Below are 27,706 nucleotides of genomic sequence, written 5' to 3' on the forward strand. Positions count from 1 at the left end.
CAATGACAGTCCCAACTACCGTTTGATGCTGAATTTTCCGGGCGATATAGCCGTCCAAAAGATCGGTGACAGAGGCGTAAGCAAAAAGCGAAAGCGCTAAGATATCGTAAGAGTGTAGGATGCAATATCCAATCACTGGTGCAGCAGCTAGTCGGGAAAAGGTTAAGATATTGCGCTATCGTATAGATATTTTCGTGAACTGGGAGGGGGAGACGAGAGAGTAGGCGAGCAGTTTTCGTGGTCGGGCCGCTATAATGGATTAGGAGAAATCAGGAATGTATAATGTGAAATATATAGGGAAGGCATGGTATTCGAAACATTGAAATAGCGATTACAATTGATACGCTCAATCATATCAGTAAAACGCTAGGCGTGCTGAAACGGCAAGGATAATATCTCAAGAAGGGGCTGCACAGCAATCCAAAGGGAAACTCTGAAAAACATCAAGAAGGCTTCTTACGTGTTCTCTTTAATATCGTCTTTCCCTTTACCTAGTGGAGGCCCTGTAGTTAAAAACCTACGCCCAAGGGGTGTCCATCTCAGCGAAGCTACTCGATCCCAATTCATCGCTGTGGAAACAACGGTCGAACATTTTCTAAGGCTTATATTAGATGAATTGGGATCGAAGGGGCCAAGCACCAAATGTACAATCAATGGCCATTAACAAGGGTATGGCCCGTAAGATGCTTCTGGTTCGCTTTCACTTACCTTGACATTGGGGGTTCTCCTGGATAGCCTAGGGGAACTTGGGCATGTCTGGAGCCCTTATGGAAATTTGGTCTTGGGCATGGCGGAGATGAACAATAACCCCGAATTAATTGGTCAATCGCGCGTGAATGCGCGCCCTTTGATTCCGCAATACCACAAATGGTAGAACCCGTCCCGCGAAAGTGATTGGGTGGCCGTGAGCCGATTCGAGAAGCCCACGAAAGGGGAAACAATCTCATGCTTGCCATCGGCGCAGACTTCTGAATAGTCGAATATCCTAGGAAACTTAGCCCCCTAGCAGGTGCTAGTTAGGTGCGTCGGTCGTTCTTCCCAGCCGTCCTAGCTTGTGACCCTAGCAGATCACCGAACTGAGCAGTGCCACTGGCAGGCCGACGACTGCTATATTGAAAGAGCGGAGGATAAATATCTCGGCTCAGAATAGATGTAAATGCGTAAATTCTGTTATTGAAACATGTTCCGCTCGTTCTGTGAGGATGTAGTCACTTATTTTATTAAGTCCGTCCACTATCCTGATATGGAAAACTGATATCACAAAGAGATGCGAGCACGGCCGCGATTGAAATGGTATAAAAAATGCGAAAAAAAAATGCAAGATGACGAAAACAGGAACACCAATGGTTACCTGACTCGCCTGACAAGCAAAAGCCAAAAGGAAGAGGCCAGAATAAGGGATTTACGCATAAGGGGTTGTTTCGACCTGGAAATTGAACTAGGTGCGTCCGCAACCAGTTGATTCGAGAGCGGAATCTGGATCGGGATGGATGCACAATAAAACCAAACTAACTCGGTGCTTTGGAACCAGGAGTAATTCCCGGGCCCGTAAGCAGTTATTCAGGGGACGGGGAGACAAAAGATTTCAATCTGATTGCATGGGTTTTTTTTGTTTCCTCAACTTTTTAATCGAAGCTTTTTGGAGCTTGGATAGCATCCCGGAGGTTGGTTTTTCCGGAACCTTGGAATCGACTACAATCACATGATTGATTCTTCCAAAGTACTTCCATTGGCCATTTGACCTGTCTTACTTTCTATTCTTATCAATTTCTATCAATTATGTATAATCTTGCTCCCCATTTTCTAAGAGTTGCTCTGTTTGATAGCTCGTCGCTTGGTAAATTCATTCAGTACTAGTATTTAATAATCTTTGAAGCTGTGCTACTTACTATTCATAACGGTTTTTCAAAGCTTTGATATATACTCTTACCTAAAAACGTGAGTAAATATCAGAAATACAGTGTGAAATTGTCAGACTATTAAGACGAACATTCTATACATATAATTTACAAGATATGAAAGATAAAGACTTCCCTCTGAGTTATCTGAAATTGTAGTAGTCATTGATGTTTCTCGGCTTTCCTATCTATGTTGAAAATTCTTCATCAATTTAAGTTTCTAGGTAGTGCTGATGAGCATGAAGGTATCAAATATCAGAGATAAATAGTGTCATACTTAGCCTTGAGCAGCTCACTGGCCTAAATGAGTGCCCGTTCATTCTCAGCGTTGGAACATCTTGACTGCCTTGTCAATAAAACCCCTTAAGTCGGGGTCATCTTCTAGGCGTCTCACGCAAGGGCGACCCCGAGTCACTGGCGATAGCTGGCGCTCATACCTGTCCCGATAAATATTCAGGTTCAGAAACGCATGGCTTGGATTAAGCGTTTTGACCTCGGGTCGGCAGATAAATGGTAGGATGTGCTTCGCATCCGTCTGCTGATTTGCCAGCGATGAGAACTGCTCGATCTGGGAGTCTATAAGTTGAAATATATCCGCTGGGTAGGGGGGATGAATATAGGCGGTGTAGCAATGCAAGATATAGACAATTTCATCGCAGGGTTAGTAAATATGTGGAGTTTTCCTTGCTTGCAGTAACTAAGTATTCATATAGCGGAACTGACGTTTCTTGCTCCTTCATCAGCACCCCGATCAAAGACCACGACACCTCCAAATATATGAGTTTCAGCCCAGTACCCAACAACGTCATATACACCTCTCGGATAAATATCGCTTCGGATATAGCACATTGTTGACACTGACACGATGCCTTCTTTGTGAACGCCAGTCATGGTTACTTGTTCCGGGCGGAGTTCTCCATCAGGATGAAAATAGGCAAACAGGTTTGCCGCCATGTCATGAACTGCCACCGCAACCAACTCGAGAAGATGCATGTTGAAGCTATGCGAATAAAGTGGGGCCGCCTGGTATAACTGAGCAGTCTATATGGCGAAATCAGCCTATTACACTTCAACAGAAAAGAGGTGATGAAAGTGAACAAACTGTTTCATTCAAGTCCAGGTTATCAAACATCTCAGAGGAGCTGCAGATCTGGTCAGAGAGCACTTGAGAATGTTGAGAGGCTCCTGTGCATGACAGGAGTTCATAATGCCGAGTTATTGTTAACTCGTATGTTGATTTTACGGGTAACATCTTTCGCAGCTCTGCTATGTAGAACGGTTGAAAGCACCCGCGTGAAAACGCCAGCCTTCTCATGATCAAGATCTGCAAGCCTTACAATTGCGGCGGGTGTGAGAGCCATGTTGAGTAGATACTTGGAAGATATGGTGAGAAGGTAATGCCTTTTGATTTCAAACTTGGAAAACCGAACCTGGGTGTGACTTATTTCATGGATATGATCTGGTTCTAACTCACAACATACCACGGGTTATTGCTAGTGAGACTGCGGACTATTAACTATTAATCCGACAACTGTCGTCAATCGACAAACTCCCCAAACGTTTCAGGAGTGCAGACAAACCGTTCAAAGGCCACATAAACGTCCTGGCACTCATCCGACAACTGACATTCCGTAAAAATTACTGACACATTTTCTTTGAGTCCACAAGGCTGTGTTCCCGTCCTGCCCACTCGATCAAAAAGCACTCTGACTTTATGACTTTGCTTAGCTGACCACCAAGTGAAGTGATAGAACGATATGTCATTAAGCTTCTTGTGAAACATGCATACTAGTATATATATATATATATATCTCTTGAGGAATAGGCTCCTCTACCTTAAGGATTGATCCGTTGTAGTGTAGATGGTTACATCCCGGTGTGGGGTAACTTACTAGTCTGTAATAGGAAGTCTAGGGCCCCCGCCATCTTATCGATAACACATCTGCTGCCCTTTTTTTGTATGACTCCGACTCCCTCACACTTACACCCCACTTCAATCCCCTCCTCTACAGCACCTTCTTTCGCTGCGTTTAAATAAATGCTACATTTACTCCAAGTTCTGAGGCCGTTTTATTTCATGTTTCATGAATCATATTGGTTAGTTCGGGTAGACTGGAAAAACGATTGAATGTGATGCGTTGCTAATATTGGCCTACGATAGTACTAGTTATACCACCCTGTTGCCAATACTGGAGCTTTCTTGACCGATAAACAAAAACTAGAGACCATGGACACTACAATTGATCTTCCTGATCGCACAAAAGTGCCGACGAACATCCAACGGCCGCGCAAAGAAAAAGCCCCCAAAGCCCCCAAGCAGCCGAAGGGCGCTACCCCGCCAAAGACAAGTAAACCTGCCTCCGTAGCCTTCAATGAAGACCCAGACTCGATGTTCAAAACTGGCTTCCTTGCCGACGTTTATAATGAGAGACCAATCGGTTCTGCGCATGTTAAGAAGGTTGTGACCCGTTTCCCGCCCGAACCAAATGGCCACCTTCACATCGGCCATTCCAAAGCCATTGCGATAAATTTTGGTTTCGCGCGATTCTATGGGGGGGATTGCTATCTTCGATTCGACGATACGAACCCTAAAAGTGAGGAGGAAGAATTTTTCATTGCGATTGAAGATATCGTACGGTGGTTGGGGTTTTCGCCGGTCAAGGTCACCTATTCCAGTGACAATTTTGATCGTCTTTATGAGCTGGCGGAAGACTTAATTAGACGAGATGGCGCATATGTTTGCCACTGCAACAGTAAGCATTTTTCTCTTCGACCTAATTATCCTTTCCTTCGATGTGAATTCAGATTAATGGAGAGAAAAAGGGCCCGAAATCCAAGCCCAGCGAGGTGGAGGAGAAGGGGAAGGCAAACGTCGATTTGCGTGCGCACATCGTACTCGTCCCATTGAGGAATCACTTACGGAATTCAGAGCAATGCGCGATGGCAAATATGCAGCAGGAGAAGCCGCATTACGCATGAAGCAGGACATAGAAGATGGTAATCCCCAAATGTGGGATCTCTTTGCGTATCGTGTCATCGATGACAAGGATAGACATCATTTCCGAACTGGGGATAAATGGAGAATATACCCTACGTACGATTTTACTCATTGTCTCTGCGATAGCTTTGAGGGCGTCACGCACTCTCTTTGCACCACCGAATTCGAGTTGTCGCGGGTATCTTACGAGTGGCTTTGCGACAAATTGGAAGTTTATAAACCGATGCAAAGAGAGTCAGTTCCGTATCATTTTTCTGACATTTTTGAATTCTTCTAACGGTATTTCTAGATACGGCCGTCTCAATGTTACTGGAACCATTCTGTCAAAACGTGATATTCTGAAACTTATCGGTGGCAATCATGTCGGAGGATATGACGATCCTCGCCTGTATACACTTGTCGGTCTACGAAGACGAGGGGTGCCTCCCGGAGCTATCCTTTCGTTCGTGAACGAACTTGGAGTGACCAAAGCCAAGACAAATATCCAAGTACACCGCTTTGAGCAATCAGTGAGAAGGTATCTAGAGACGACAGTTCCGCGATTGATGGTCGTTGTCGAGCCCCTAAAGGTTATCATCGATGATCTTCCTGAAGATTACCTTGAAATGGTGGAGCTTCCTTATTCGAAAGACCCCGCATTCGGAGTATGTTGAAACCATTCCTGCAGCATTTTTGAAAAACTAAGCACGGCTTGCGCATGATCGTTTACATGCTCTGACAGCGGTCTTGACCTCTACACCAACCAGCAACTAACCTGCAATATTATTAGGTCCACAAGGTCCCGTTTACAAGGGTCGTTTATATCGAGCAAAGCGATTTCAGAGAAGTTGATTCGGCAGACTACTTCCGACTTGCGCCTGGGAAAACCGTGGGTCTCATGAAAGTTCCATATCCAATCACAGCCACAACCTTTGAAAAGGATCCAGAAACGGGTCTCGTAACCTGTGTTCATGCAAAATATGAAAAGCCAGTAGAGGGATCCGCACCTAAGAAACCGAAAACGTAAGCTCCCAATCCATGCCGTAATTTTCTGCGCAGCTAGTCTCCCAAAACAAATTTGTAAAGAAGAAAAAAAAGCCACGAGATCTAATTCTAACAATATCTGAAGATTCATCCACTGGGTCTCTCTGTCCCCCGAACATTCTAGTCCCATAAAAGCCGAAGTCCGCATTATCAATCGGCTTTTCAACTCCGAAGACCCCAAGAGCCATCCAGACGGATTCCTGGCGGACATTAATCCTAATTCCATGGATATCTACCGCAATGCCATGGTCGATATCGGGTTCCCCGAAATTAAACGCCGCGCGCCTTGGCCTGCAAAGGAGGGCGAAAAGCGATCGAACCCGGAAAACCCCGAGAGACAAGAATATGACATTAGCGGCGCAGGGAATGTCGGCGCGGATGGATCAATCATTCGTCCAGAAACGGTTCGGTTTCAGGGGATGCGGGTGGCGTATTTTGCGCTTGATAGTGATAGTACCGAGGACAAGGTGATTTTGAACCGGATTGTGGCCTTGAAGGATGATGCTGGGAAATAGCAAGAGATCTTTTTGCCCCAGCTGAGCTTGCATCAGTGCGGTTTCCATTCATTTTGCTTGGGGAAGGGTCGATATCGTTAGTTACAGACAATTAAGCTGTTAGATGCTTGAATAAGTTAGTGGTGCGTGTTGCTGGATCTCGAAATGCATAGTATGGTGATTTAGTTATTCTTTTCGAATTTGGTTAGGTGCCAGACAAGGAATGAGCAAATGCTTCTGTTGGACTGCGTCCGACAAACTCTGCTTCATCAAAATCTTCTAGTATGTGTAATATCCGCGGTTTCGTGTACTAGCTGCTACGAGAGTCCTAGTATGAACTATAACAAGAATGGCGATTTGCTAATATAGAATGTACCCATCTAAATGAAGGTTTGTGATAGAAGTCGGCGGTGAAATTCCACATGCCTTCTGTAGGGCCACTGGGACAAAAGAGCTCGATCAACCCCAGCACCATGGTGGTATATAGACGGGATGAACCACCTCCAACGCTTTGCAGCAATTTCACGTGATTAATTGCTTAATCATGCATGACTAACAGGATGAACTGACATCAACGCTCAACGCCTATCGGAAGTCACCTTTAGCCATTAAACCTTTACACATATTTACCCCTTCGGCCTTCCCGATACCTCACCTGTCGCAATGGACGTCGTCGCAGCTGTGTCCGGTTACATCTCGAAGATGGTCTCCGTGGGAGACTCGGCCGCGACTGGATCCTCCACAGCTAAGATGAAGATATTATTGCTTGATAGTGAGACCGTGGGAGACGCGACGTTCTAACCACAATGGCTGGCAGGCTAACAACATTCTTAGGTACCCATCATCTCTACTGCCATGACCCAGTCTGCTCTCCTGAACCATGAAGTCTACCTGATCGACCGCCTCGACAACCAGACCCGCGAGAAAATGCGACATCTGCGATGCCTGTGCTTCGTGCGTCCTTCGGCTGACTCCGTACAGCTTATTATTGATGAATTACGGGAACCAAAGTACGGCGAGTACTACATCTACTTCAGCAACATTGTCCGTAAATCGTCGCTGGAGAGGTTAGCGGAAGCGGATGGGCATGAAGTTGTCAAGGCCGTGCAAGAGTATTTTGCAGATTTCTCTGTGATCAACCCTGACCTTTGCTCCTTGGGTATAGGGTACCCGAAACAAAGGATATGGAGCCAGAGCCCAGATATTTGGAACTCAGATGCTCTCCAGCGAGCGACGGAAGGAGTCATCGCGCTTTTATTGTCCCTGAAGAAGAACCCCTTGATCCGGTACGAGAAGAATAGCCATATAGCTAAGAAACTTGCCACCGAAGTCCGATACCAGCTCACACAGGAAGAGCAACTGTTCAATTTCCAAAGAACAGATACGCCTCCAATCCTACTGATACTCGACCGTCGAGACGACCCTATCACTCCACTATTAAACCAGTGGACCTATCAAGCAATGGTCCATGAATTACTTGGCATTGAAAATGGAAGGGTTGATTTGAGCAATGTCCCAGATATCAGACCAGAACTTAAGGAAATAGTGATATCCCAAGACCAGGATCCGTTTTTCAAGAAAAATATGTACCAAAACTTCGGCGACTTGGGCGGGAACATAAAGGAGTATGTCGAACAGTACCAGTCCAGAACAAAGAGCAACATGAGCATTGAGTCCATTGCGGATATGAAACGATTTGTGGAAGACTACCCTGAATTCCGAAAACTTTCGGGCAATGTCAGCAAGCATGTGACCCTGGTTAGCGAGTTGAGCAGAAAAGTCGGAGAGAATAGCTTGTTGGATGTGAGCGAACTCGAACAAAGCTTAGCCTGTAACGATAATCACACGAATGATCTTAAGGTTGGTTCTATCTACCCCTATACGAACGATCTCAGTACATGAGCTGTAGTAAACTAACTGTTGTCCTATCCAAGGCACTTCAACGCTTAATTCAATCTCCATCAGTCACGGCGGATAATAAAATCCGCCTTGTTGCATTATATGCTATCCGTTATGAAAAGCAGCCTTCGAATGCATTGCCAGTTTTGATCGACCTATTAACAGCGGCTGGAGATGTCTCGCCGAATCGAATTAATATTATCCCAAAGCTCTTGGCGTACCATCACTCACTCCAGGCGCCCCCGGTTGCAGGTGGTTTCTCAGATCTATTTGAATCAGCATCGTTCCTATCTGGTGCTCGCGACCGGTTTAGGCCTCTTAAGGGTGTCGAGAATGTATACACACAGCACTCTCCGCGATTGGAGTCAACTCTCCAAAATCTCATCAAGGGTCGGTTGAAGGAACTCCAATACCCCTTCCTCGAAGGCGGTGGACACACCCGCGACAAGCCTCAGGATATAATCGTGTTCATGGTCGGGGGAGCAACGTACGAAGAAGCGAAGATGGTGGCGCAGGTCAATGCCAGTTCACCTGGTGTCCGTGTTGTTCTGGGAGCGACTTGCATCCATAATAGCGCTAGCTTCCTGGAAGAGGTGGATGATGCTGTTGGCAACTGGCCGGAGCCCCCGCCGACCACAGTTGCAGGCAGGCTTCGTAGGGAAATTGGTCGTTGATTTCTATGAGATAACGGTTTGTTGTTTTGAAACAAGGGCGTTAATAATGTCAGGTGGTTAATACCATCAGTGTATTTTTTCATTCGCTTTATTCGATATTATTTACTTATTTATTTATTTTATTTTATTTTGATGTAGCTTACTCGTAGTAGTCATCCTAGAACGTTTATCGCAATCTTTAAAGTACTCTAACCAGTTAACTAATTAATTCACATGTGAATATTCAGCTCGGCTTCCAAGTCTCGGCGCCGGAGCTTCCCTGTGCCTCCCAACGACACAGGTCTACGGAGCTTCATATCTGCTAACCATTTGGCAGTGAACCGTGCCATGGTTTGGCATCTGGCTTTGGCTATATAATAATATCCTTTGTTCGTCCCCACAGATCCCCGTGATGGACCGGCGACCTCACGAACAGCTTCGCTCAGCCAAGTCTCATTCGCCATCCGCTGCCGCAGTGCAAGACGTTCGCCTTCGTTTGCCCGCAACAACAGACCCGCCAGGACCCCAAAATCCTCCAAAGCAATTAGCATGGCTGGTAAGTTTACCTCGACTTCATATGGTTTCCATGGTTCTTCTACAGTGCGCTGTTGAACTACTCACCTGCGTTTTCTCCGTAGATATTTGGTGCCACAGGCCATATTGGCCGCTCCCTTGTCAAATGTACCCTGGCTCACGGTGACCTCGTTGGGATCGTCGGACGCACCTTCGAGAGCTCCCCATCAAGCATGGAAGCCCTCCACTCAGAAAATAAAAACTGCATCGGCCTTCTCTGTGACGTGCGGGTCAGCGAAACTGTCCGCGCCGTGATTGACAAAACTATCGAGCACTTTGGCCGCATCGATTGCATTGTTAACTGCTCAGGCTATGGCATCGTGGGTGCCTGCGAGGATCAGGATGAATACGATATCCGAAACCAGTTCGAGACCAATTTCATTGGCACGTTGAATATCCTGCAACACTCTCTCCAGTATTTCCGCGAGCGGCGCGCCGGGAGGTACTTGATATTCAGCTCTACATCCGGATCGCTTGGTGTTCCGGGACTGGGACCATACTGTGCGACCAAATATGCTGTGGAGGGCCTTATTGAGAGTATGCTCTACGAGATTGACGCGTTTAACATTAAATGCACCCTGGTGCAACCGGGACACATGCGTCGGGACGATTTTGATCCCCCTGGAGCCCCTCCGGGTACCGCTGCTCCAGACTTGTCGCATTCCTCCCGACTCCCACTGTTCGGGCATTTCTTCATCAAGCCTGCAAGTGAGCCGTATAGCTCAGCGACTGCTCCAGCTGCCCATGCTCGACGTATCATCCAGTGGATGGGTGATCAGCAGCCTACAAGCGCGGTGAAGGCAGCCGAGTTAGTTTGGCAGCTGGCGCATTGCTCGTTCCCGCCATTACGACTCCTTCTAGGCAGCTACGCCGTAGAGAGTATTAGAGATAGGCTGAAATGCATCACTGAGGAAATCGAGGAGTGGAAGCATTTGAATTTTCCGCTCGCTGATGGTGATCCACATCATGATCATCACGCCCACACAAATGATGAGGCAGCTGGAACTAATGACAATTCGAAGAGTGAGAGTGAGGACAATCCGATATAGCATGATGTGCCAGTGCAGGGATGATTTATTCTCGATGATCACGGCCGTCGCATACAGACGACGATAAAATGAATCCGTTTGACCCAGGGATACACTTGATAACTATGCATGACAGGTTACTCACTATAATCCGAGATGGACAAAATTTGGTCACACATGAACAAAACGGAAGTTCTAAGGAACACGAAACCCTTGGAAATTAATACCGTGAGCGTTTTTTAAGTACTTTGCAAAATTAGCCGCAGCAAGGTCGTCAAAATTTTCATATTTTGCACCCAGTCGATACGCTGCAGCAATGCCAGAAATACATGCGACTTCATGAATGTCCTGCGTCGATTCTGTCAGCGAACGATGAGCTAGCTACACTTCATGCATTGGCTCCGAGTTAGACATGATGTCACCACAAACGCCCATGACCCCGCAAAATATTTTTTTGTGCCCGTTGATAAATCGAATGGCCGGAGTGACTCTAACATAATGCTGCCAACGGTGAGATAACTGATGCTGCCACCTCCGCTCGATGGCAGTGCTTCTCATCGATCTTATCTGCTGTCCACAGATGCTCCAATTTAGCATCCAAGAAATGGCTTTGGAAAATGTGACGATCAAAAGGCAGTGCGGCTTGTCCCGATTTGATGCCTGGCTGGACCTGATACTGGAAATTCGAACAATCAAATGCCGGCTCCATCTTGTTTCTTTTTTCTTTTTTTTTCTTTTTAGGGTAAGATCGGGTCCTAAACCACATAGAACCGCCCTTCTCTCAGGGTCGCTAATTTTGCCCACAACCTGCATGCTTCGGCTGCTGGGACGCAAAAATCATTCTGTCGAAGGCCTCTGTGACGCTGTTGTGACCATGTACTGGACTGCCATTTCCAGTATCGTTTGTTAGCCAACATCGCCACAAGAGCGACGCCATGACGATCTCTGCGTACGATCTTAGTGACCTCGATATTAAAACGGATCGTGACCCCTTGGAGCATAGACGAATTCCCCAGTCGCGGTAGAAGAGCTGCATGTTGGGGAAAGTAAACGTGCTTGGAAGATTGGGTACAATGATATTGGGTCGTAATCCCATACTTTCATTTCAGGTTCATGAGAAAGTTGCTGGAGCAGACCACATGGAACCTCTTCCGTCTGATTCCCCGTTCCAAGCATGATAGCTGCAAGAGGAATAATCATATTGTTTCGGAACTCCTTGCTAACCGGAACAATCCAAGAAAAATTTTTTGACGGGCAATATCCAAAACGCCATTCCACCTTTCAAAATGACCTCAAGCGCTTTCCCAAACCTTTTAACCTCTTTTGCATGTTGCACAATCATTGCCGTCGGAATCACATTCGTCCAAAAATTTTCCTTGCCCTTCCCAAACGATATATCTGCAATTTAATCTCTTCTGGCTCAAAGCCACAATCCCGCAGAGATTTGAAAGTATGGCGGAATAGGCTTGGTCCACGTTGCACACCATTGTTCAGCCAATCCGCGCCATACAAGCGCCGATCTAACGGTAACTTACGATATCACAACCCCGCCGGCGAGCTGGCGCGTTCTACGATCGTGACACCGAATTTGTTTGGGTGTTCAGCTAAAGTTGCTGCGCATGACTAGAGTGGGCTTTTGTGTGATTGAAATGTTTGGTTCCTGTTTTATTATTCCTGGCTAATGGGTTTGGGGCAGAGGGAGGGGGACGGGGACGCGGAGGGGGATGGGAGAAGGAATGGGCTTTTCCTGGTTGGTTGGTTGCTTGCTTGATGTGCTATCTTCCTTTAGGGTTACTGGCGTACCATTCCTGCTGCTCCGACTCCAATTATAAGCACCTTCTGCCTGTCAGTGGATTGCGTTTTGAATACCATTGCAACTTATTTCCGCACGTAACCGTGCCATGCTTACTCACTCTCTCTAGTGAGTGCGCCACAGCGTACGGAAAACCACAGTGTATGGAAAATATTATCAATATCTTCATTCTTCATCTTCAAATAATCATCATTAATTATAACCATGTCTAAATCTTCTAATTACACTGAGGAGCAGTTGCAAAGAGCTGTTGACGCGTACAAAAGCAATTCAAAATTAAAAGTCACATCTCTGTCGCGAGAATTCAAAGTCCCATATGCCACCTTGTATGGGAGGATCAACGGGAAGAAATCAAGGACTATGAGGGTTCCACTGAATAGAGCATTGAATGACAGCCAGAAGGAGGCAATTAAGATATGGATTCATCAGTTGGATATTAATTTTTGCCCACCCACCATCGAGCATATCAAAACCGCCGCGAACCGCATGTTGAGACAGCATCATACAGATCCAGAGACCGCACCTCCCACAGTAAGCAAGATGTGGGCATATCGATTCATCAAACGCCTGCCAGATTATGAACAGGTCAAGCAAAAGCCCATGAATTCAAAACAGGTGTCTTGCGAGGATATAAGCTTCATTATCAACTGGTTTGATCGATATGAAGCTGTCTTCAATCAATATCACTTTTTCCCCTGCGATATCTACAACTTTGATGAGATTGGATTTCAAGAAGAAGAAGGATGTGGACAGTGGGTTATAACCACCTTTAGAGACACAAATTCCATCATACAGTCATCATACTCCCGCGGGTTAATAACAGTGGTGGAGTGTGTCAGTGCAGAATGGCACAGTATTGGATCCATTGATTATAATGAAATTGAAGGTTCATCTAGAGGATTGGTATACACACTCCAACTTACCTGACAACTACACCATCACCGCATCCGAGTCTGGCTTTACAAATGATGAGATTGGATTTGAATGGATCAAGCGGTTCAATAAAATGACAAAAAAGTGTCAAATGAGCAGTCATTGACTGCTATTAATGGACAATCATGATTCTCATCTCACAGAAGAATTCATTCAATACTGCAACCTTCATAAGATTATTCTATTCAGATTCCCATCTCATACAAGTCATATTCTACAACCTCTTGATGGCGTACCTTTTCAGCAGTATAAGCATTATCATACAAAGGCAGTTAATGAGGCCGCCCGCTATGGATATGAGCAGTATGATGGCAGACAATTCCTTGCTAATCTGGAAGGCGTCTGACTGCAAGCATTCAAACCTGGCACTGTGAGAGCTGGCTTTGCCGACCGCGGAATGTATCCAGTTAATCGCGATATAATTCTCAATCGATTGAGACCTCTTACCATTGATGATGCCCTGGATCTCAACATATATGATGGTGATGGTGATGTATGCAATCACTTTACCCCGCTGCCTGCAGATCGACCGTCAACTGCCTCTTTGCAATTAACCTCCCCAGAGACAGTTGCAAAACTACATCGCCAAATCGATGCAGCAGCCAAGGCCTTACAAGATGTGAAGGATACCCTTACACCTGGTTTGACAAGGTGGTTGGACAAGATCTTCAAGGGTAGCATGGTCCAGGTGGAATTGAACGCGCACCGTGAGGGTGAACTTGCAGGTCATTATTGAGCAAATAGACGTTGGGTCGTCAAATCCTCCTGCAGGCAGGTGCAAGTAGGCGGAGTCCTCACTATTAAGGATGTCAATCGCAAGATCGCGACCCGTAGAGCAGATGAGATGAAAAAGACATTCAATAAGAATCTTCAGTCGATTGGAATCAAACCTACAAAATCTACAGCCACTCAACCACAACAAGATAATTCTATAGAATCTCAATCTACAGTGGATTCTACACCTTCTAATGAGTATATAGATAATCTTTATGTTATAGATAGATGTGGTGGTGATTATTAATTAATTTTCAAAGATCACTATATTCAAAATATTTTCCGTACGCTGTGGTTTTCCGTGCGCTGTGGCGCACTCACTAGAGAGAGTGAGTAAGCATGGCACGGTTAACTAGTTACTTACTTAGCTGTGGGGCATGGCGATGCGATTGCTTCGGCGTGGATTTTGTTTCTGGGATTGATATCTCTAAGTTCTCAATTCGCGATTGGTAAAAATCTGATCAGTATATAATAAGCAAACATTTCACTGTGGTGGATTCTGTTCATGTTTCAGAGAGGAAACCTTTGAAAGACAAAGCAATATTAATGGTCCGAGTCAGGGCGATGATGTCATTGCACCAGCCTCAAACACGTGATATTGAGTTTAGCCTTTCCCTTGGAACCTTGAGCTGTCTGTTGAAGGAACATTTTTGAGATAAAGGGCAGAGATGAGTATGGGGAGTAATTTGGAGTGTTGGTGATGATTTAAACAAAAAAAGCCCAAGCTTAGAGAGAATTGCGTTGCCCTGATTCCTTTTTGTTTTGTCATTTTCCTGAGAACTCTCTTATTTATACCCCTTCCCAAGCTATAGACATACGCACGACGCTTCATGCGGCGCCATTTGCCGCCATTCTATTTAGACGCATTACCATATCTCTTATTCAAACGCTCATTCAGGACACCAACGACAAGAATAGTAACAAAAGCAGCGCCACTGCTTGGAGGTAAATGTCAAAGGCATTACATGATGGATATTCATGATTTCTATGGTCATGATGATGACGAACATATGAGAGCTGCCATCCGTGCATCGTTATCAGATGTAAAAGCACGGCCACTACCACCGCCTACGACGGCATCCGCAGAGACAGTTTATGGCGAGTCCAATTTTGTTGATCTGACTGTTGATTCCGACTCGTCGCAGTCAGACCCTCAAAGACCGGCGATAGTCACTACTACGGCTTCCAAGGAGGTGGTTGACGAGTCGGATGCGGAACTTGAAGAAGCGATTAAATTATCGTTGATGGGTCATGGTTCTTCAAGAAATGCTAGTACAGAGGGGAACCAATCTTCTGGCCTGGTTGAAGGGTGTGGAAAGATATCCAAAGAGGATACTCCTATTTCGACCAGCTCAAACCCACTGGTGGGTATTTTGGGAATAGATCGCAAGAAGATGGAGGAGGAAAGATTGGCGCGACTCAACAGGAAGAGAAAAGCGTCGAGTACTCCCGGGTCACCTGCCTTGAAACATGCCGCAATCGTGATGAAATGCGAAGATGTCCCTGCTGGTGCTGCGGTTCCTGGCCCCAATCCACGTGCAAACGCTCCGCGAGTAAGTGGCAATGAGACGATAAACATTGGGACTTCGTCACATCCCATGCCATTGCCATCCGCTCCCTTACAGTTCCCGAAAGGTGCGGTCAAGAAGACCTGGGCGTTTGGCTATGATAGGACAGGTGACGATATTAAATTCGAGGAAGTGGTCCAGAAATCTGATCTTGAACTTGCCGTCCTAAGTTCTTATATGTGGAATGTGGATTGGATGTTTTCTAAATTTGATATCAAAACAACGAGGTTCCTTCTCATTATGGGAGAGAAGGAAGAAGACAAGGTATGGCATATATCGATGTGCAGATTTGGTTCATCCGAAGCCAACGGCATGTTTATGCGCAACTGACATATTCAACAGAAACGGGAACTGGAAAATGATACGAAATCAATGGGGTCCGTCAGACTATGTTTTCCTCCGATGGAACCGCAAGTGAATTGCATGCATTCGAAACTTATGTTACTTTTTCATCCGGATTACCTTCGAATTGTTGTGCCAAGTGCAAACCTCGTCCCATTCGACTGGGGAGAACAGGGAGGTGTTATGGAAAATGTAAGACCCCAGAAATACTTTATCTGTCTTTCTTCTAACAAAATTATACGGCTCCTATTTGTCAGATTGTCTTTCTTATCGATCTTCCTCGGAAATCGCCGGATTTGGACAACGATCCTCAGACATCATTCCTCGATGAATTAGTTTACTTCCTCCAGGCTTCTACCGTAAATGAGCAAATTATAAAAAAGATGCTTCGGTTCGATTTCAGCGCCACGAAGGATATCGCATTTATCCATACAATGTATGTATCTTGGCTGTCTTGAAAATTGCTTGATTAGATTAATTAACTGCTTTCTTTAGTGGCGGATCTCACACGGACCCGAAATGGGAAAAACCGGCTTGTGCGGACTTGGAAGGGCTATAACCTCCCTGAGTCTTCAAACATCTCAGGATATAAACCTCGACTACATTGTAAGCTAACACATGATTCTTTGATCTCCAATTTTGCTGTACGATTCTTACAGGTCTTTCAGACTTCCTCAGTGGGCTCACTGAATGAGCAATTTCTGCGATCTATATACCTCGCAGCACAAGGTAAACTCGCGACAAAACTGCGTTTATCAATATTTGTTTAGCCTCACTAATACTACATACAGGAGACAATGGCTTAAAAGAATTAACTCTTCGCACTTCAAGAACTTTCCCCTCCGAAAAATGGGGAGTTGTAACGAAAAAAAACGATGGCGCAAAGTGGAAGGACAAATTCCGCGTCTATTTCCCATCGCTCAACACTGTTCGTAATTCTAAAGGTGGCATAGAGAATGCTGGGACGATATGCTTTCAATCAAAGTGGTACAATTCAGCGACATTCCCGAAAGATATTATGAGGGATAATATCAGCCAAAGAGAGGGCTTGTTAATGCACAACAAGGTATGCATAGGTGCTTACCAAAGAAATAAAAAATTGTATATTTTCAAAACGACAAGTAATATGTACTTGTCTAACATATTTATGACTTTTATGTATAGATGCTTTTCGTCCGTCTTGATAAACCCATCACCAGTGTGAAGAACAACTCCATCCGCTATTCTGGTTGGACGTATGTTGGGAGTGCTAATCTCTCAGAAAGTGCATGGTAGGTACACCCCAAAATTCTCATTTTTCCTCTGACATTGATCTACCCTAGCCACTACGAGTACATCAATCTTCAACTTGCCAAAAGCTATTTGGATCTCTCTCCTCTGTTGTACTAACCCAAGTGCCTTTTCTCCCGTTGATCCAGGGGCCGACTTGTCCTTGACCGCGCAACCACGAAACCAAAATTAAACTGCCGAAATTGGGAATGCGGTGTTGTGATTCCCATTCGCCACAATGATGAAGAAAAGTCATCGTACATCCCGTCAACTAGAGGTATAACTACTTCAGTCGCCGAGTCCGAAGGTGGGAACACCAGCGCCGACTCTGACGACGGGTCAAGGGTCGCTAGTGTGTTCGAGCCGACGGTCCCTGTTCCGATGAAAGTTCCTGCACAAAGATATAATGGGCGTGATAGGCCGTTCTTTTATATGGAAGATTGATGTTGATTCTAGAAGATTCATTGAAGCTATTCTATTCTGGCATTTCTTTCCTGCGAGAAAGGTAATATGATATTCATGGAAGGGAAACCGACGGCAAATCGTCAGTATGGTTAAGTCTAGATAGCACAGTTTTTTTTTTTTGTTCATCCGTACGTCGAATAGCGGAGCGGTTGGCATGACTTTTTGTTTCCCAAGCAAGGTCCTTAAAGGCCTTCCCACCTTTTTGACAAGGAAACCAACGAAACACTGCATCTTTAAAGGTAAGGTTTCTAAAACAAGAGATTTTCTACTTTATTTCTATCCCTCTCGCTTTCGCATGGTTGGGAAACACTTTAAAGAACGTGTTGAGAACCTCAATCCAAAAATACGTAAACAACTCTAATAGCAAAAAATAAAATAAAATAAAAAATAAAAAATAAAGAAGAAGGCAACTTCGGCTCTGTGAAATCAATGGACACGAGCCATATGAAATCCTTGCTGGAATCATTACTTTCCAGCCACTTCACAACTAGGAAGCGAACGTCAATTTCACATCCCATGCACTTGCATCCTGTCCTTCCACACGGATACGGTCATCGTGGACAAAAGACATTGGACTATAATACCTCCTTAGGATTTCTACAACTGATAAAATCGGTTCCTTTTGTTTATTGTAGATTCCGACGCAGCGTCCAAGAGTATACCAGGGCCTGTTTAATAGATATGGATCCATCCATGGATATCTACAAAAAAGAAATCCCCCACTCAGCTTGAAGATTTTCGGTTTATTCACCTTTTTTTTGATCGATATGTAGTCTTGTATTCGTATGTGCTCCACGTGCAATAATTAGTTAGTTACATATCTTAAATCCTATCTTGTCTAGAATATATCATGTGTCTCGTTATCTTCATGTTTCCTGCCGGACCAATGGCACTAGAAAATGCCTTGAGGAAAGAAAAAAATGAATGGTGGGCAGTATGTGCTGGAAGTTGTGCATCGCGAATGGTCAAACACTCAAATAAACCTAAAATATAGAAGAATAGAAAAACGAAAGAAAGGAAAGCAACACCATCCCGATACTAAAAGCGAAGTAAGTAGTCTATCAGCAATATATATATATGAAATAAAATAAATAAAATAAGAAGCAAAAGGAGAAGCAACAGAGGAAAAGTTATTATATGCTGACGCAATCCCAAAATCCAAACCATTATCCTGAATATGAATAATAAGGGGGAATTAAAAGTTTAGTGAAATCATTATAAACGAGGTCGTCCATGAGATACCTACTAACTATCCCCAATAACCTCTTTCACCTTTTCGCTATCTTGCCCCACCTTATCCTCCTTCCCCTTTCTAATCAGCCTCGCCAAACCTCCCACCCAAGAAAGCGCCTTTTCCACGATACTGACAGCAGTCCCGAAGCCGAACGTCCATCCCCTGACCCTAACTGTATATATCATGAAATATACCAGGCCCCAGTTAATCACCACAAAGGCCAAGAATATCCCGAAACCTTTCCATTTATCCCCCTCATGCACATTCAGGGTACGCATATATTCGGCTCCATTTGAGTATGCGCAGTATGCGCAGTCAGCCGTGGCGTCTGGGTTCGTGAGGTAGCCTGATCGTGCGACGGAGGAGATGAAGTTACCTGCGTAATCTATGCAGGTTTGGCCGGGAGGCGGGTTAAAGTGTGTGAGCTCATTCGGGGAGCAGATGACTTGTGTGGTGGGGAGGGTGGCAGAAAGCACGCCCCGGAACCACCATGTGGTTGGATTTACGTAGTAAATCCAGTAGCGCCAAAAGGGCGGAATGGTGAAGTAAGGGCGCATGATGCCGTTGAAGAAAGTTACCATTACGAAGAAAAACGGGAGGACCTGGTTGTGTGTCGGTTAGTTTAGTTTGGAGCCGCCTGGAATCTGTAAATGGGGAAAGTTTTGGGCCTACATTTCCTATAACGGTGAACGAAGGTGCGAAGGCACATATCCACTGTCCCCAACTTGCTTGGAAGAAGAAGAAGAGCATGCACATTAAAAACACGTAGCCGGAGGTGCTTGAGTCGGTAGGTAGGCCGGTGGCAAAATACCAGAGCAGCCAGTAAACGACGCTGGTCACAACAGCTGCTGGAAGTTCACAGACAATATTTGCCGTGCAGAATGCAAACCAGCCGTAGATTCGGCTCGGTTGCTCACGCACTTCCCAGAGCATTCTATTCATGAAGAACTTTGGAAGGATTCCGTTCATGAAAACTGGCGGGAGCATGATGATCATGAAAATAGTAAACATCCGGTTTTGCATGCTAGATACCGTATTTCCCAATTGCCAGAAAGTCTGTGTGGTAAGTTATAATGTTAGTACATGGCCCAAGATGGTGGCTCAATTCAAACGAAGAGGTGAACATACAAAGCCATTGAAGATACCAATGATGGCGCTGATGAACAGCTTTCCATAGAGATACGATGAATCTCTCCAGTAATTGAGAAATAGTCGTTTTGTGAGCATCAAACACTGTAGAGTAATGGACGCAGCATATTCGTATTGGGAATCGCTAGTCTCCAAGGGCGGATGTTGGCTTCGTTCGAGGTTGATTTGCTCCACATGTCTTTTTAACTGAGCAAGCTCGTCGGAATTTCGCCACTCTTCATTCCAATCGATTCGCTTCCCGTTGATTTTACGGCTCTTCGCGGCAGTCTCGAGGATAAATTCCGCAACGTTTTTAGTAGGAGGACAATCGACTCCCCTTTTCGCAAAATAATCAATTACGGCACTACCGTTCTCGCCAACAGGTCCGGAGTAAAAAGTATTTCCTTCCGGGTTTAATGCTAAAATAGTGTCGAATTCCTGGATTAGTAGGGATGATGGCTGATGGATGGTGCAAATAATAGCTTGTCCTGCCTGAGACAGCTTTTTCAAGAATCTGATGATAGAAAAAGCTGCTTGACTGTCCAGCCCACTAGTGGGTTCATCCAAAAATAATAGCAAATTCGGTTTAGCTGCCAGTTCAACTCCAATGGTTAATCGCTTCCTTTGCTCAAGAGAAAGTGCACCGATGATGGCATCCTGAATATCCTCAAGTTCCAACAAACCGATGATCTGATCGACATAAGCAATTTTTTCTTCGCGGGGGACGCTTCTGCCTTGTCTCAAAATCGCTGAAAATTCCAACGCTTCTCTGATAGTGGCGGTAGTGTCGTGGATATCCATCTGTTCGCAGAAACCGGTTCCTCTTTGGAAATCTAGGGGAAGGGATTGCCCATCAACAAGCATATTTCCGGATACAACACCGATTCGCTGTCGCTGGGCTAAAGTGTTGAGAAGTGTTGTCTTTCCTGAACCAGACGCGCCCATCAAAGCCATCATAGTTCCCGGCTTCACGTAACCTGTTATTTTATTGAGGAGTTTTCGCTCACCGTTCCCATAAGGCACCGTATATTCAACATCATTCCAAGTGAAAACCCGATCACTGGTAGAAAGGTTTGAAAATTCAACATCATCATTGTTCGTGGTCGCCGAAGATCCCAAAGTGGCAACGCCACCAACATCTCCAATCCGCTCGACCTTTCCTGTCTCTTCATCGTTGGATTGGCCTTTCTGCTGAAGTTTGGACATTGTTTTCGTTCTCTTGGATTTTTTGAATACCATTACACCGCCTCCACCTGTGGCAAATGGGAAGACTTCGGCAGCGACTGCAGTGACTAAAATGTACGCAGCTGTGAAGGCGATGATGATCCCAAAGTTGCGCCAAAGATGGCTCCGGGAACTACATTTCAAACTATTAGACAGTGCACCTTGTTTTTGAATTTCTTACTATACAATGTGGGTGAGATACGAACAATTGAAATGAATAGTCCAAGTATCGAGCTCCTGATACGCTGTTGCTGCCCAAATGAGAACCAGGAAGAGAGCATCCTTGATACTGTGGGTCGATATTAGGGCCACGCGGCACCAGTTGCTCGGGCGAACATTCCATAACACGGTCCGAAAACTCATTACTCATGACGGCTTCGAATGAGTATGATAGCGGATTGACATAAAACAGCCAGCCAAACCAGGGGGAATCGTGCAGCAACGCTTGTTTTGGGATTGCCTATATAAAAACCTGCATCAGTTTGTCGCCCATAACTGCAGAAGTGGAATTTCATCACTTACGTATCCAACGAAGAAGATAAGTACGTTAAGACCTTTTTTTTACGTTGTTAGCATGAGAATCCGAGTCCAAATGAAGTCTTAGATAAAACATACTTATTCCTCCAAAACGGACAGCATCGTCTATGGTCGCTGACAACGCTGCAAACATGCGATACATGGCGGTGATAGATATCGTGGTAACGTAGATGAACAAACAATAAATGAAGAATTTGGAAACATCAACGTCGAATCCCATGAGGAAATATCCCACCAACGCGAGTACTACAAGCGTTGCGAAGATGACGGGAAAATCAACAAGGACGCGAGCGATAACAACAGCGGAGGGGCGATAAAAGGCATAGTCCTTGTGTCTTGCGATGATCGTTCTGCCCGAAACGGCCGACATCAACTGCGACAGTTGAAGCCAGCCTAGGAAAAGAATGGAGAAGAACAAGGCACCTCCGCGAGGGAAGGCTCCATTGGTATCAAGGGACTGACCATAGAAGAAAGAACCAACAATGAGGGAAACAGAAATGATGATGAAAAACTTGGTGTACAGAGCGGCTTTATCTCCCCAAAAAAGCCAAAATTCTCTCTTTGTGCTAGCAATAACTTGACGTGCGAATGACACAGTGTAATTTGACCGTTTTGAGACGGTTTTGCTTTTTGCTGTAGGTGAAATGTCAGTCGACTCCGGAAATGTGAGTCTTTACGGGGAGCTCTGACTTGTTCACTTACATTCTCCTACATGCTTTTGGAATTGACGAGTGTCAGCAGCATCAGTTTCCTGGATTTGATTCTCGTAGTCATCAATCTCCTTCAGAATTTCTTTGTAAATATCACTATTTTTGAATGCTGCTTCCAGTTCTTCAGCGGTTTTAGGCGTCGAAGCTTCTCGGCCTGGCTGAAACTGACGAACATTTGGGTCGCACAAGGAAGTAAGAAAGTCCGCCGTTGTGCTTGTGATATGTTAGACAAATTCAAAACATATATGAACATCATGCGAGAGAAACGCATATCACTTACGATCGTTCCGGGAAGTGGAATCCCAGATCTTCAAAATAAATCTTTGCCTGATGTGCAGGGCCTTGGTAAAGCATGCGTCCTTCCTCGATAACCATAACCTTATCCATAAGGTCATATATCCCCTCTCCCGCCTGGTAAAGTGTAACAAACGTGGTTCGATTGCTCACGTCCGTCATGACTCTGAGAGACTTGACATAGTCAAGAGCAGTGCTGGCATCAAGGCCTCGAGTCGAATTATCCCAGCAAACAACTGAAGATTTGGTAGTCAGGGTCTCTGCGATGCCGACACGTTTGCGCTCACCGCCAGAAATGCCACGGACAAACTCGTTGCCAACGGCAGTGTTTTTAGTGTGACTAATGCCGAAAATTTTCAACAAGCCGTCGACGACGATTGGGATCGAATCCCGGTCTCGCTTCTTTGTCTTGTTCATCAGAGCAAATTTCAGGGTCTGCTCCACTGTTAAGTCTGGGAAATGTTGGTCATCCTCGGGATTGTAATTGACCTCCCCGCGGAATTGGCTGTCTTGCTCTTCCGCAGGTATCCCGCCATAACTGACGTCTCCGGAAACAGCAACGAAGGATGATCGATTGTTGGCGATGGATTTCAGAAAGGTAGTACATCCCGCGCCTGGTCTCCCCAGGACGAGCATTATCTCCCCATCTCTAAGAGAGCCCGAGAAATTGTGAAGGAGAGTGCGGGTGGGGGGGGGCTTTCCGAATCTTAGTGCGGGGATGAATCGAGTAACAAGATTATAGAGATCAGGCCCAAACGTTCCCTTCACAGCATCCGGCAGCGTCTTGACAAATGACGAGGTAGCATCAATGCCCTCGACTGTCAAATTTTTGAAGACCACCCCGATCTTTTTTCCAGGCCCGCCTGCCGTCGTTCTCCGTTCGAGACCTCCGCCTCTCAGAAAGTCACCCAACTCGAAATCGTCGTCCTTTGAAAAAACAGAATCCAGAGCGTCATGATCAATGGCCATGTCCTTGTCTTTCTCCATTACAACGCTGGTGGAAGATCGGCGGATATGACTTCTCCTTCCCTTCGTAGAAGACTTACTTCTTTGGAGACTCAATTTGGTCAACTCTTTCGACATTTCAGCGAACTCCTCCATTGCACCACGACGAGATACTGGGTCACCCTCGGCATATTCACCCCATCTACTCTCGCGACTCGATTCGGATAGCGGTTTTTCTGTGTCCAGATCCGCAGGTATCTGCGAGGGGCTGGCCCGATCAGTCTCCAGTGCCACCGCTACGTCGGCACCAGGATTAGGCGGTGATGCCATTGGGGGAAAGCTGGTCTAGGGAACGGGGAAAATGCGATGGAAAATACCGGGCCGCTTAGATGCCCTCTGCCGCAGGTAGCGACACTGATCACTCGTTGGAAGATCCAGTCCGAAAGTTAAAAGGTGCTTTTTTTTGGTTTATCCGGACCGTATTAAGGCCCGAGCAACACGGTGACACCGCGCAACTCACACCGAACAAAAGAGGGCATGCACCTAAATGGTATTGCAGAAAATAAAAGTATGTTTCGCAATTAGCTTCTTTTAGCTGATGAAAGGAGGCTTGTTTGTGCTACCTGTCAAGTCGTTGACAGCGACAGCGTGAATTGAAAATGGAAGAAAAACAGACGAAAAGCAGCATTCATCCAGTCCCTCCATGATCAGCCATTCGAACGTAGCTACTTATATGTGCTTCAGAATCTCCTTCCGATGAGCATGCCGACTAGTCAATGAGCATATTGTTGATTTTCTTTTCTTTTTTTTTTTTTTTTTGCTTTTGTGCATTTGTCAGACTGGAGCTTACTAGAAATCGAGAAAGATGATGTGATAACTCTGATTTGCAAGCAGCTACTCCGAGTGCGGCAAAGTGTCCCCGCTTTCGTCCGTATCCCATATAAATCTAGTGCGACTGATGGGCCAAGAAGTGCATCATCCCTGGGAACTGCACCTCAAGGGTTTTTTGCATCGAATCTAAGATACAAAGCAACAGGGATGTTTCAGAGCTGGCTGCGAAATTTCCGTAGTATGCTGCACCGTCGTAGAAGGAACCCCTTGGCCACTCCGGCCTTCATTGATTCCTGGAGCTTGACAGCTCTCGTGGCGGCGTAAAACCGGTAATCAAGAGCTCCATCCACTGCCCCGCCACCGATGTCAAACCCGATCCAGGGGATGGGGACGGTTGACTCATTCTTCGTCATCGGAAATTGGGTGCGGGAACCTAGCCCAACACAATGCTCCCTGATGGTGTTCGTGAGATGGGTCCCTTGTAGGACTAGTTAAGGATATCGTTGGCCGATGGATTGCTTTCAAGACAGGAGGATGTGTATGCCGTCCAACAAGTGTCCGGTAAGGATAACTCCGTTAAAACCGCCCCACAGTCATGACCGCTAACATTGGTGCTTGCTCGAGGAGCAGCCCAAGCAGGGACTCTGGGCATGTTGCAAATTAGTTCGGTGCAAGAGTGGATATGATGCCGGCGCAATTTGTAAGCCGACTGAGGGTAGTTTCACAACTCGGAACCCCGAAGTCCATAAAACCCTCTCACCTCGCCCTGTAACCCTTGTAAGTATTGGCTACCCTTGGAACTGTCGAGAGAATTCTTAGCAAACAATTGAATGTGTCAACGATGACGGAGAATTTCATGTTGGCGACGTTGATCCCACTGGTCAACGCTGACAAATCCCCTGACCCTCCAAGTCTGGGACAGGAAGAATCAACTCTCGATGCCTGAATACATACAGGTCAGGCATTTGACAAACGTGAGCAGCCAAGGCGAATACGTCTGCAATAACGGATGAGCTGGCGTTTGAAGCTGAGAAGACTCCTCGCTTACGAGTATTGCACTTCAATGCCACCCCCTTGCCGCCCCTTTTCCACATCGGACAATCGCTTCGCTTCACAATCCTTAGCGGATGTCCAGATAACGTACAGTACATAGTACTATATATATACAGTCCATGTATGTACATGTGCAATGTCCAATTTCCATTCGCGTCTTGCCAGTTGACAAGTAACTGCCCATATCACATCTTGCCTCTCTCAGTATATGCGCTTCCCGAAATTGTGCCAACACACAAAGTTGAGAAACTCCTACTTGTCTGGGGTGCCCATGGCCCTTTATGCTACATATATCTGTCATCAACAACCCATAACACATCCAGTTTATCAGGATGCTCTGCGGGGTGGCCGGGATGGCTTCTCAGGGAAATGAACCCCTCCATTTGTAGGGTACATATTCAGGTTGTACTCTTACGTACTGTACTCTATATACCTGCATACCTGGGTCTCTATGCATAGGTCCCCCGGCCATATATGGATCTCGCAATTTATGCGTACGCTGAACGTTGTGCGCATATTCCAGCGCGATCTGTGTCACCTTGCTGACGTGCGGGGATCCCATAGGAAACTCCAAATAATATAAAAGGTATCTCGGCCAAGGCAATGTTGCCGCAATGACCTCGGATATGTACGCAAATAAATATATATACACGCAGACGATGCGGCGGAAGAGGTAATTATGCATCTTCGCGAATTCGTAAAGCGGAAGAGAAGTCATAAAATGATGTTAAGAAGTTATATTTGCCACACATCAGGAGAAATAAGCTACGGATGACCAGGAACGAGCCCGGATTTGGGATGAGAAAATCCGATCTGTTGAGATGGAAGGAGAGTTAAGGTACCAGTGCATTTTACTCTAACCTTATCGCCGATAGATGGCGAAACAGCCCGCAGTAAGTTCCAGCGAATATCCAGATTGGTTCTATACCCAGGCAACATCTGTATGATTATGCGCTACCCGAGGGGATATCTACACACGCTCAAAGCCGGCAGCGTACCTCTTCCCCTTTATTCAAGATATGAATGACAAGCGGGGCAACGAAAAGGAAGAAGAAAAACATATTTTTTTTTTTTTTAAAAAAAAAAAAAAAAAAGAAAAAGAAAAAGAAAAAGAAAGGGAGGTATGAGCTGTGTATAATCGCACATACACACAGGCCACAGAACCCCGCTGGCCTTCCTCCTAGTTGCCTCCTACGACCCGCCGGCGATACGCATAATCGCCACCCTACCCACCAAGTTGACCCTTCTCCTCCGCCACGCCACATACCCACCAACAAACTACTCAACACCCCCATCATCATCATCATCATCACGAACTCCGCCACGCCACTCCTCCTTGATGTGATGTTACACTGGACCCAACCGCCCAGCCACAACTATCTACTACTACTACTACTACTACTACTACTACTACTACTACTACTACTACTACTACTACTACTACTACTACTACTATCAAAACACTGACAACGCGGACACTTGACACTTGGACAACGTCTAGGTCTAGGTCCATCCTAGACAAACCACCAACAGCTGCCGCTCCACTCCACTCCATCTCCACCCCGTCATGGGACCCTTCCCCCCGCCCCCACTTTCAGGGACTGCTGATTCGAGGAAGGGCGTCCGGTAGAAAGCCCAGAATCGCAAACGCCCCAGACGCACCAGACGCCCCAGAAGCTCATACATGGTAACGCCCACCGCTAGCTACTATGTCGTGAGTTGATTATGACAGATTAAAGATCGCTATCGTAGATATTGGGGGGAAATGGAAAATGTACATACATAGTTTACGGTCTAAAGGGAGCCAGCGCGGGTTACACGGTAGTTGTGCTTTCAGTCCCATCTCCACGACGGCAACGACAAACCTCACGAACGTACGACGACGACGATCATATCACATCACCAGGTAAACTGGCGGTTCAAAACTAATGTAATCCATCTACGTTTCAGCTATGTGACTAGAAGAGGGCGTTAATGTATATGTAAAATATAGTAGATAATGACAGGCGAGATTTTTTTT

General features: G+C 45.7%; 8 protein-coding genes across 8 annotated transcripts; 6 read left to right on the top strand and 2 right to left on the bottom strand.

Moving 5' to 3' along the window:
- Positions 1-4,125: 4,125 nt before the first annotated feature.
- On the top strand, positions 4,126-6,434 carry HCAG_08250 (glutaminyl-tRNA synthetase; the record flags this gene model as incomplete). The annotated part of the gene is made up of 5 exons (XM_001537090.1): positions 4,126-4,651; positions 4,722-5,130; positions 5,186-5,540; positions 5,666-5,898; positions 6,005-6,434. 5 exons carry the CDS (start codon positions 4,126-4,128, stop codon positions 6,432-6,434), a joined length of 1,953 nt encoding a protein of 650 aa, XP_001537140.1.
- A 642-nt stretch (positions 6,435-7,076) lies between these two features.
- On the top strand, positions 7,077-8,986 carry HCAG_08251 (vacuolar protein sorting-associated protein 45; the record flags this gene model as incomplete). Its single annotated transcript, XM_001537091.1, has 3 exons — positions 7,077-7,193; positions 7,248-8,273; positions 8,348-8,986. 3 exons carry the CDS (start codon positions 7,077-7,079, stop codon positions 8,984-8,986), a joined length of 1,782 nt encoding a protein of 593 aa, XP_001537141.1.
- Positions 8,987-9,377: 391 nt separating this feature from the next.
- Positions 9,378-10,587, top strand: HCAG_08252 (conserved hypothetical protein; the record flags this gene model as incomplete). Its single annotated transcript, XM_001537092.1, has 2 exons — positions 9,378-9,521; positions 9,604-10,587. 2 exons carry the CDS (start codon positions 9,378-9,380, stop codon positions 10,585-10,587), a joined length of 1,128 nt encoding a protein of 375 aa, XP_001537142.1.
- Positions 10,588-11,356: 769 nt separating this feature from the next.
- HCAG_08253 (predicted protein) lies at positions 11,357-11,602 on the bottom strand (the record flags this gene model as incomplete). Its single annotated transcript, XM_001537093.1, has 2 exons — positions 11,357-11,450; positions 11,520-11,602. The coding sequence occupies 2 exons, from the start codon at positions 11,600-11,602 to the stop codon at positions 11,357-11,359; spliced, it is 177 nt and encodes a 58-aa protein (XP_001537143.1).
- Positions 11,603-12,583: 981 nt separating this feature from the next.
- HCAG_08254 (predicted protein) lies at positions 12,584-14,333 on the top strand (the record flags this gene model as incomplete). Its single annotated transcript, XM_001537094.1, has 4 exons — positions 12,584-13,282; positions 13,456-13,615; positions 13,666-14,037; positions 14,311-14,333. 4 exons carry the CDS (start codon positions 12,584-12,586, stop codon positions 14,331-14,333), a joined length of 1,254 nt encoding a protein of 417 aa, XP_001537144.1.
- Positions 14,334-14,916: 583 nt separating this feature from the next.
- On the top strand, positions 14,917-16,555 carry HCAG_08255 (predicted protein; the record flags this gene model as incomplete). The annotated part of the gene is made up of 4 exons (XM_001537095.1): positions 14,917-15,918; positions 15,997-16,188; positions 16,254-16,432; positions 16,492-16,555. 4 exons carry the CDS (start codon positions 14,917-14,919, stop codon positions 16,553-16,555), a joined length of 1,437 nt encoding a protein of 478 aa, XP_001537145.1.
- A 459-nt stretch (positions 16,556-17,014) lies between these two features.
- HCAG_08256 (predicted protein) lies at positions 17,015-17,709 on the top strand (the record flags this gene model as incomplete). Its single annotated transcript, XM_001537096.1, has 3 exons — positions 17,015-17,062; positions 17,161-17,231; positions 17,415-17,709. 3 exons carry the CDS (start codon positions 17,015-17,017, stop codon positions 17,707-17,709), a joined length of 414 nt encoding a protein of 137 aa, XP_001537146.1.
- Positions 17,710-18,975: 1,266 nt separating this feature from the next.
- On the bottom strand, positions 18,976-24,132 carry HCAG_08257 (hypothetical protein; the record flags this gene model as incomplete). Its single annotated transcript, XM_001537097.1, has 8 exons — positions 18,976-19,566; positions 19,637-20,020; positions 20,093-21,449; positions 21,523-21,776; positions 21,839-21,870; positions 21,932-22,486; positions 22,556-22,776; positions 22,844-24,132. The coding sequence occupies 8 exons, from the start codon at positions 24,130-24,132 to the stop codon at positions 18,976-18,978; spliced, it is 4,683 nt and encodes a 1,560-aa protein (XP_001537147.1).
- Positions 24,133-27,706: the final 3,574 nt, after the last annotated feature.

Source organism: Histoplasma capsulatum, genomic scaffold (assembly GCF_000149585.1).
Source record: "Histoplasma capsulatum NAm1 scaffold_10 genomic scaffold, whole genome shotgun sequence".
NCBI classification, from domain to species: Eukaryota; Fungi; Ascomycota; class Eurotiomycetes; order Onygenales; family Ajellomycetaceae; genus Histoplasma; species Histoplasma mississippiense.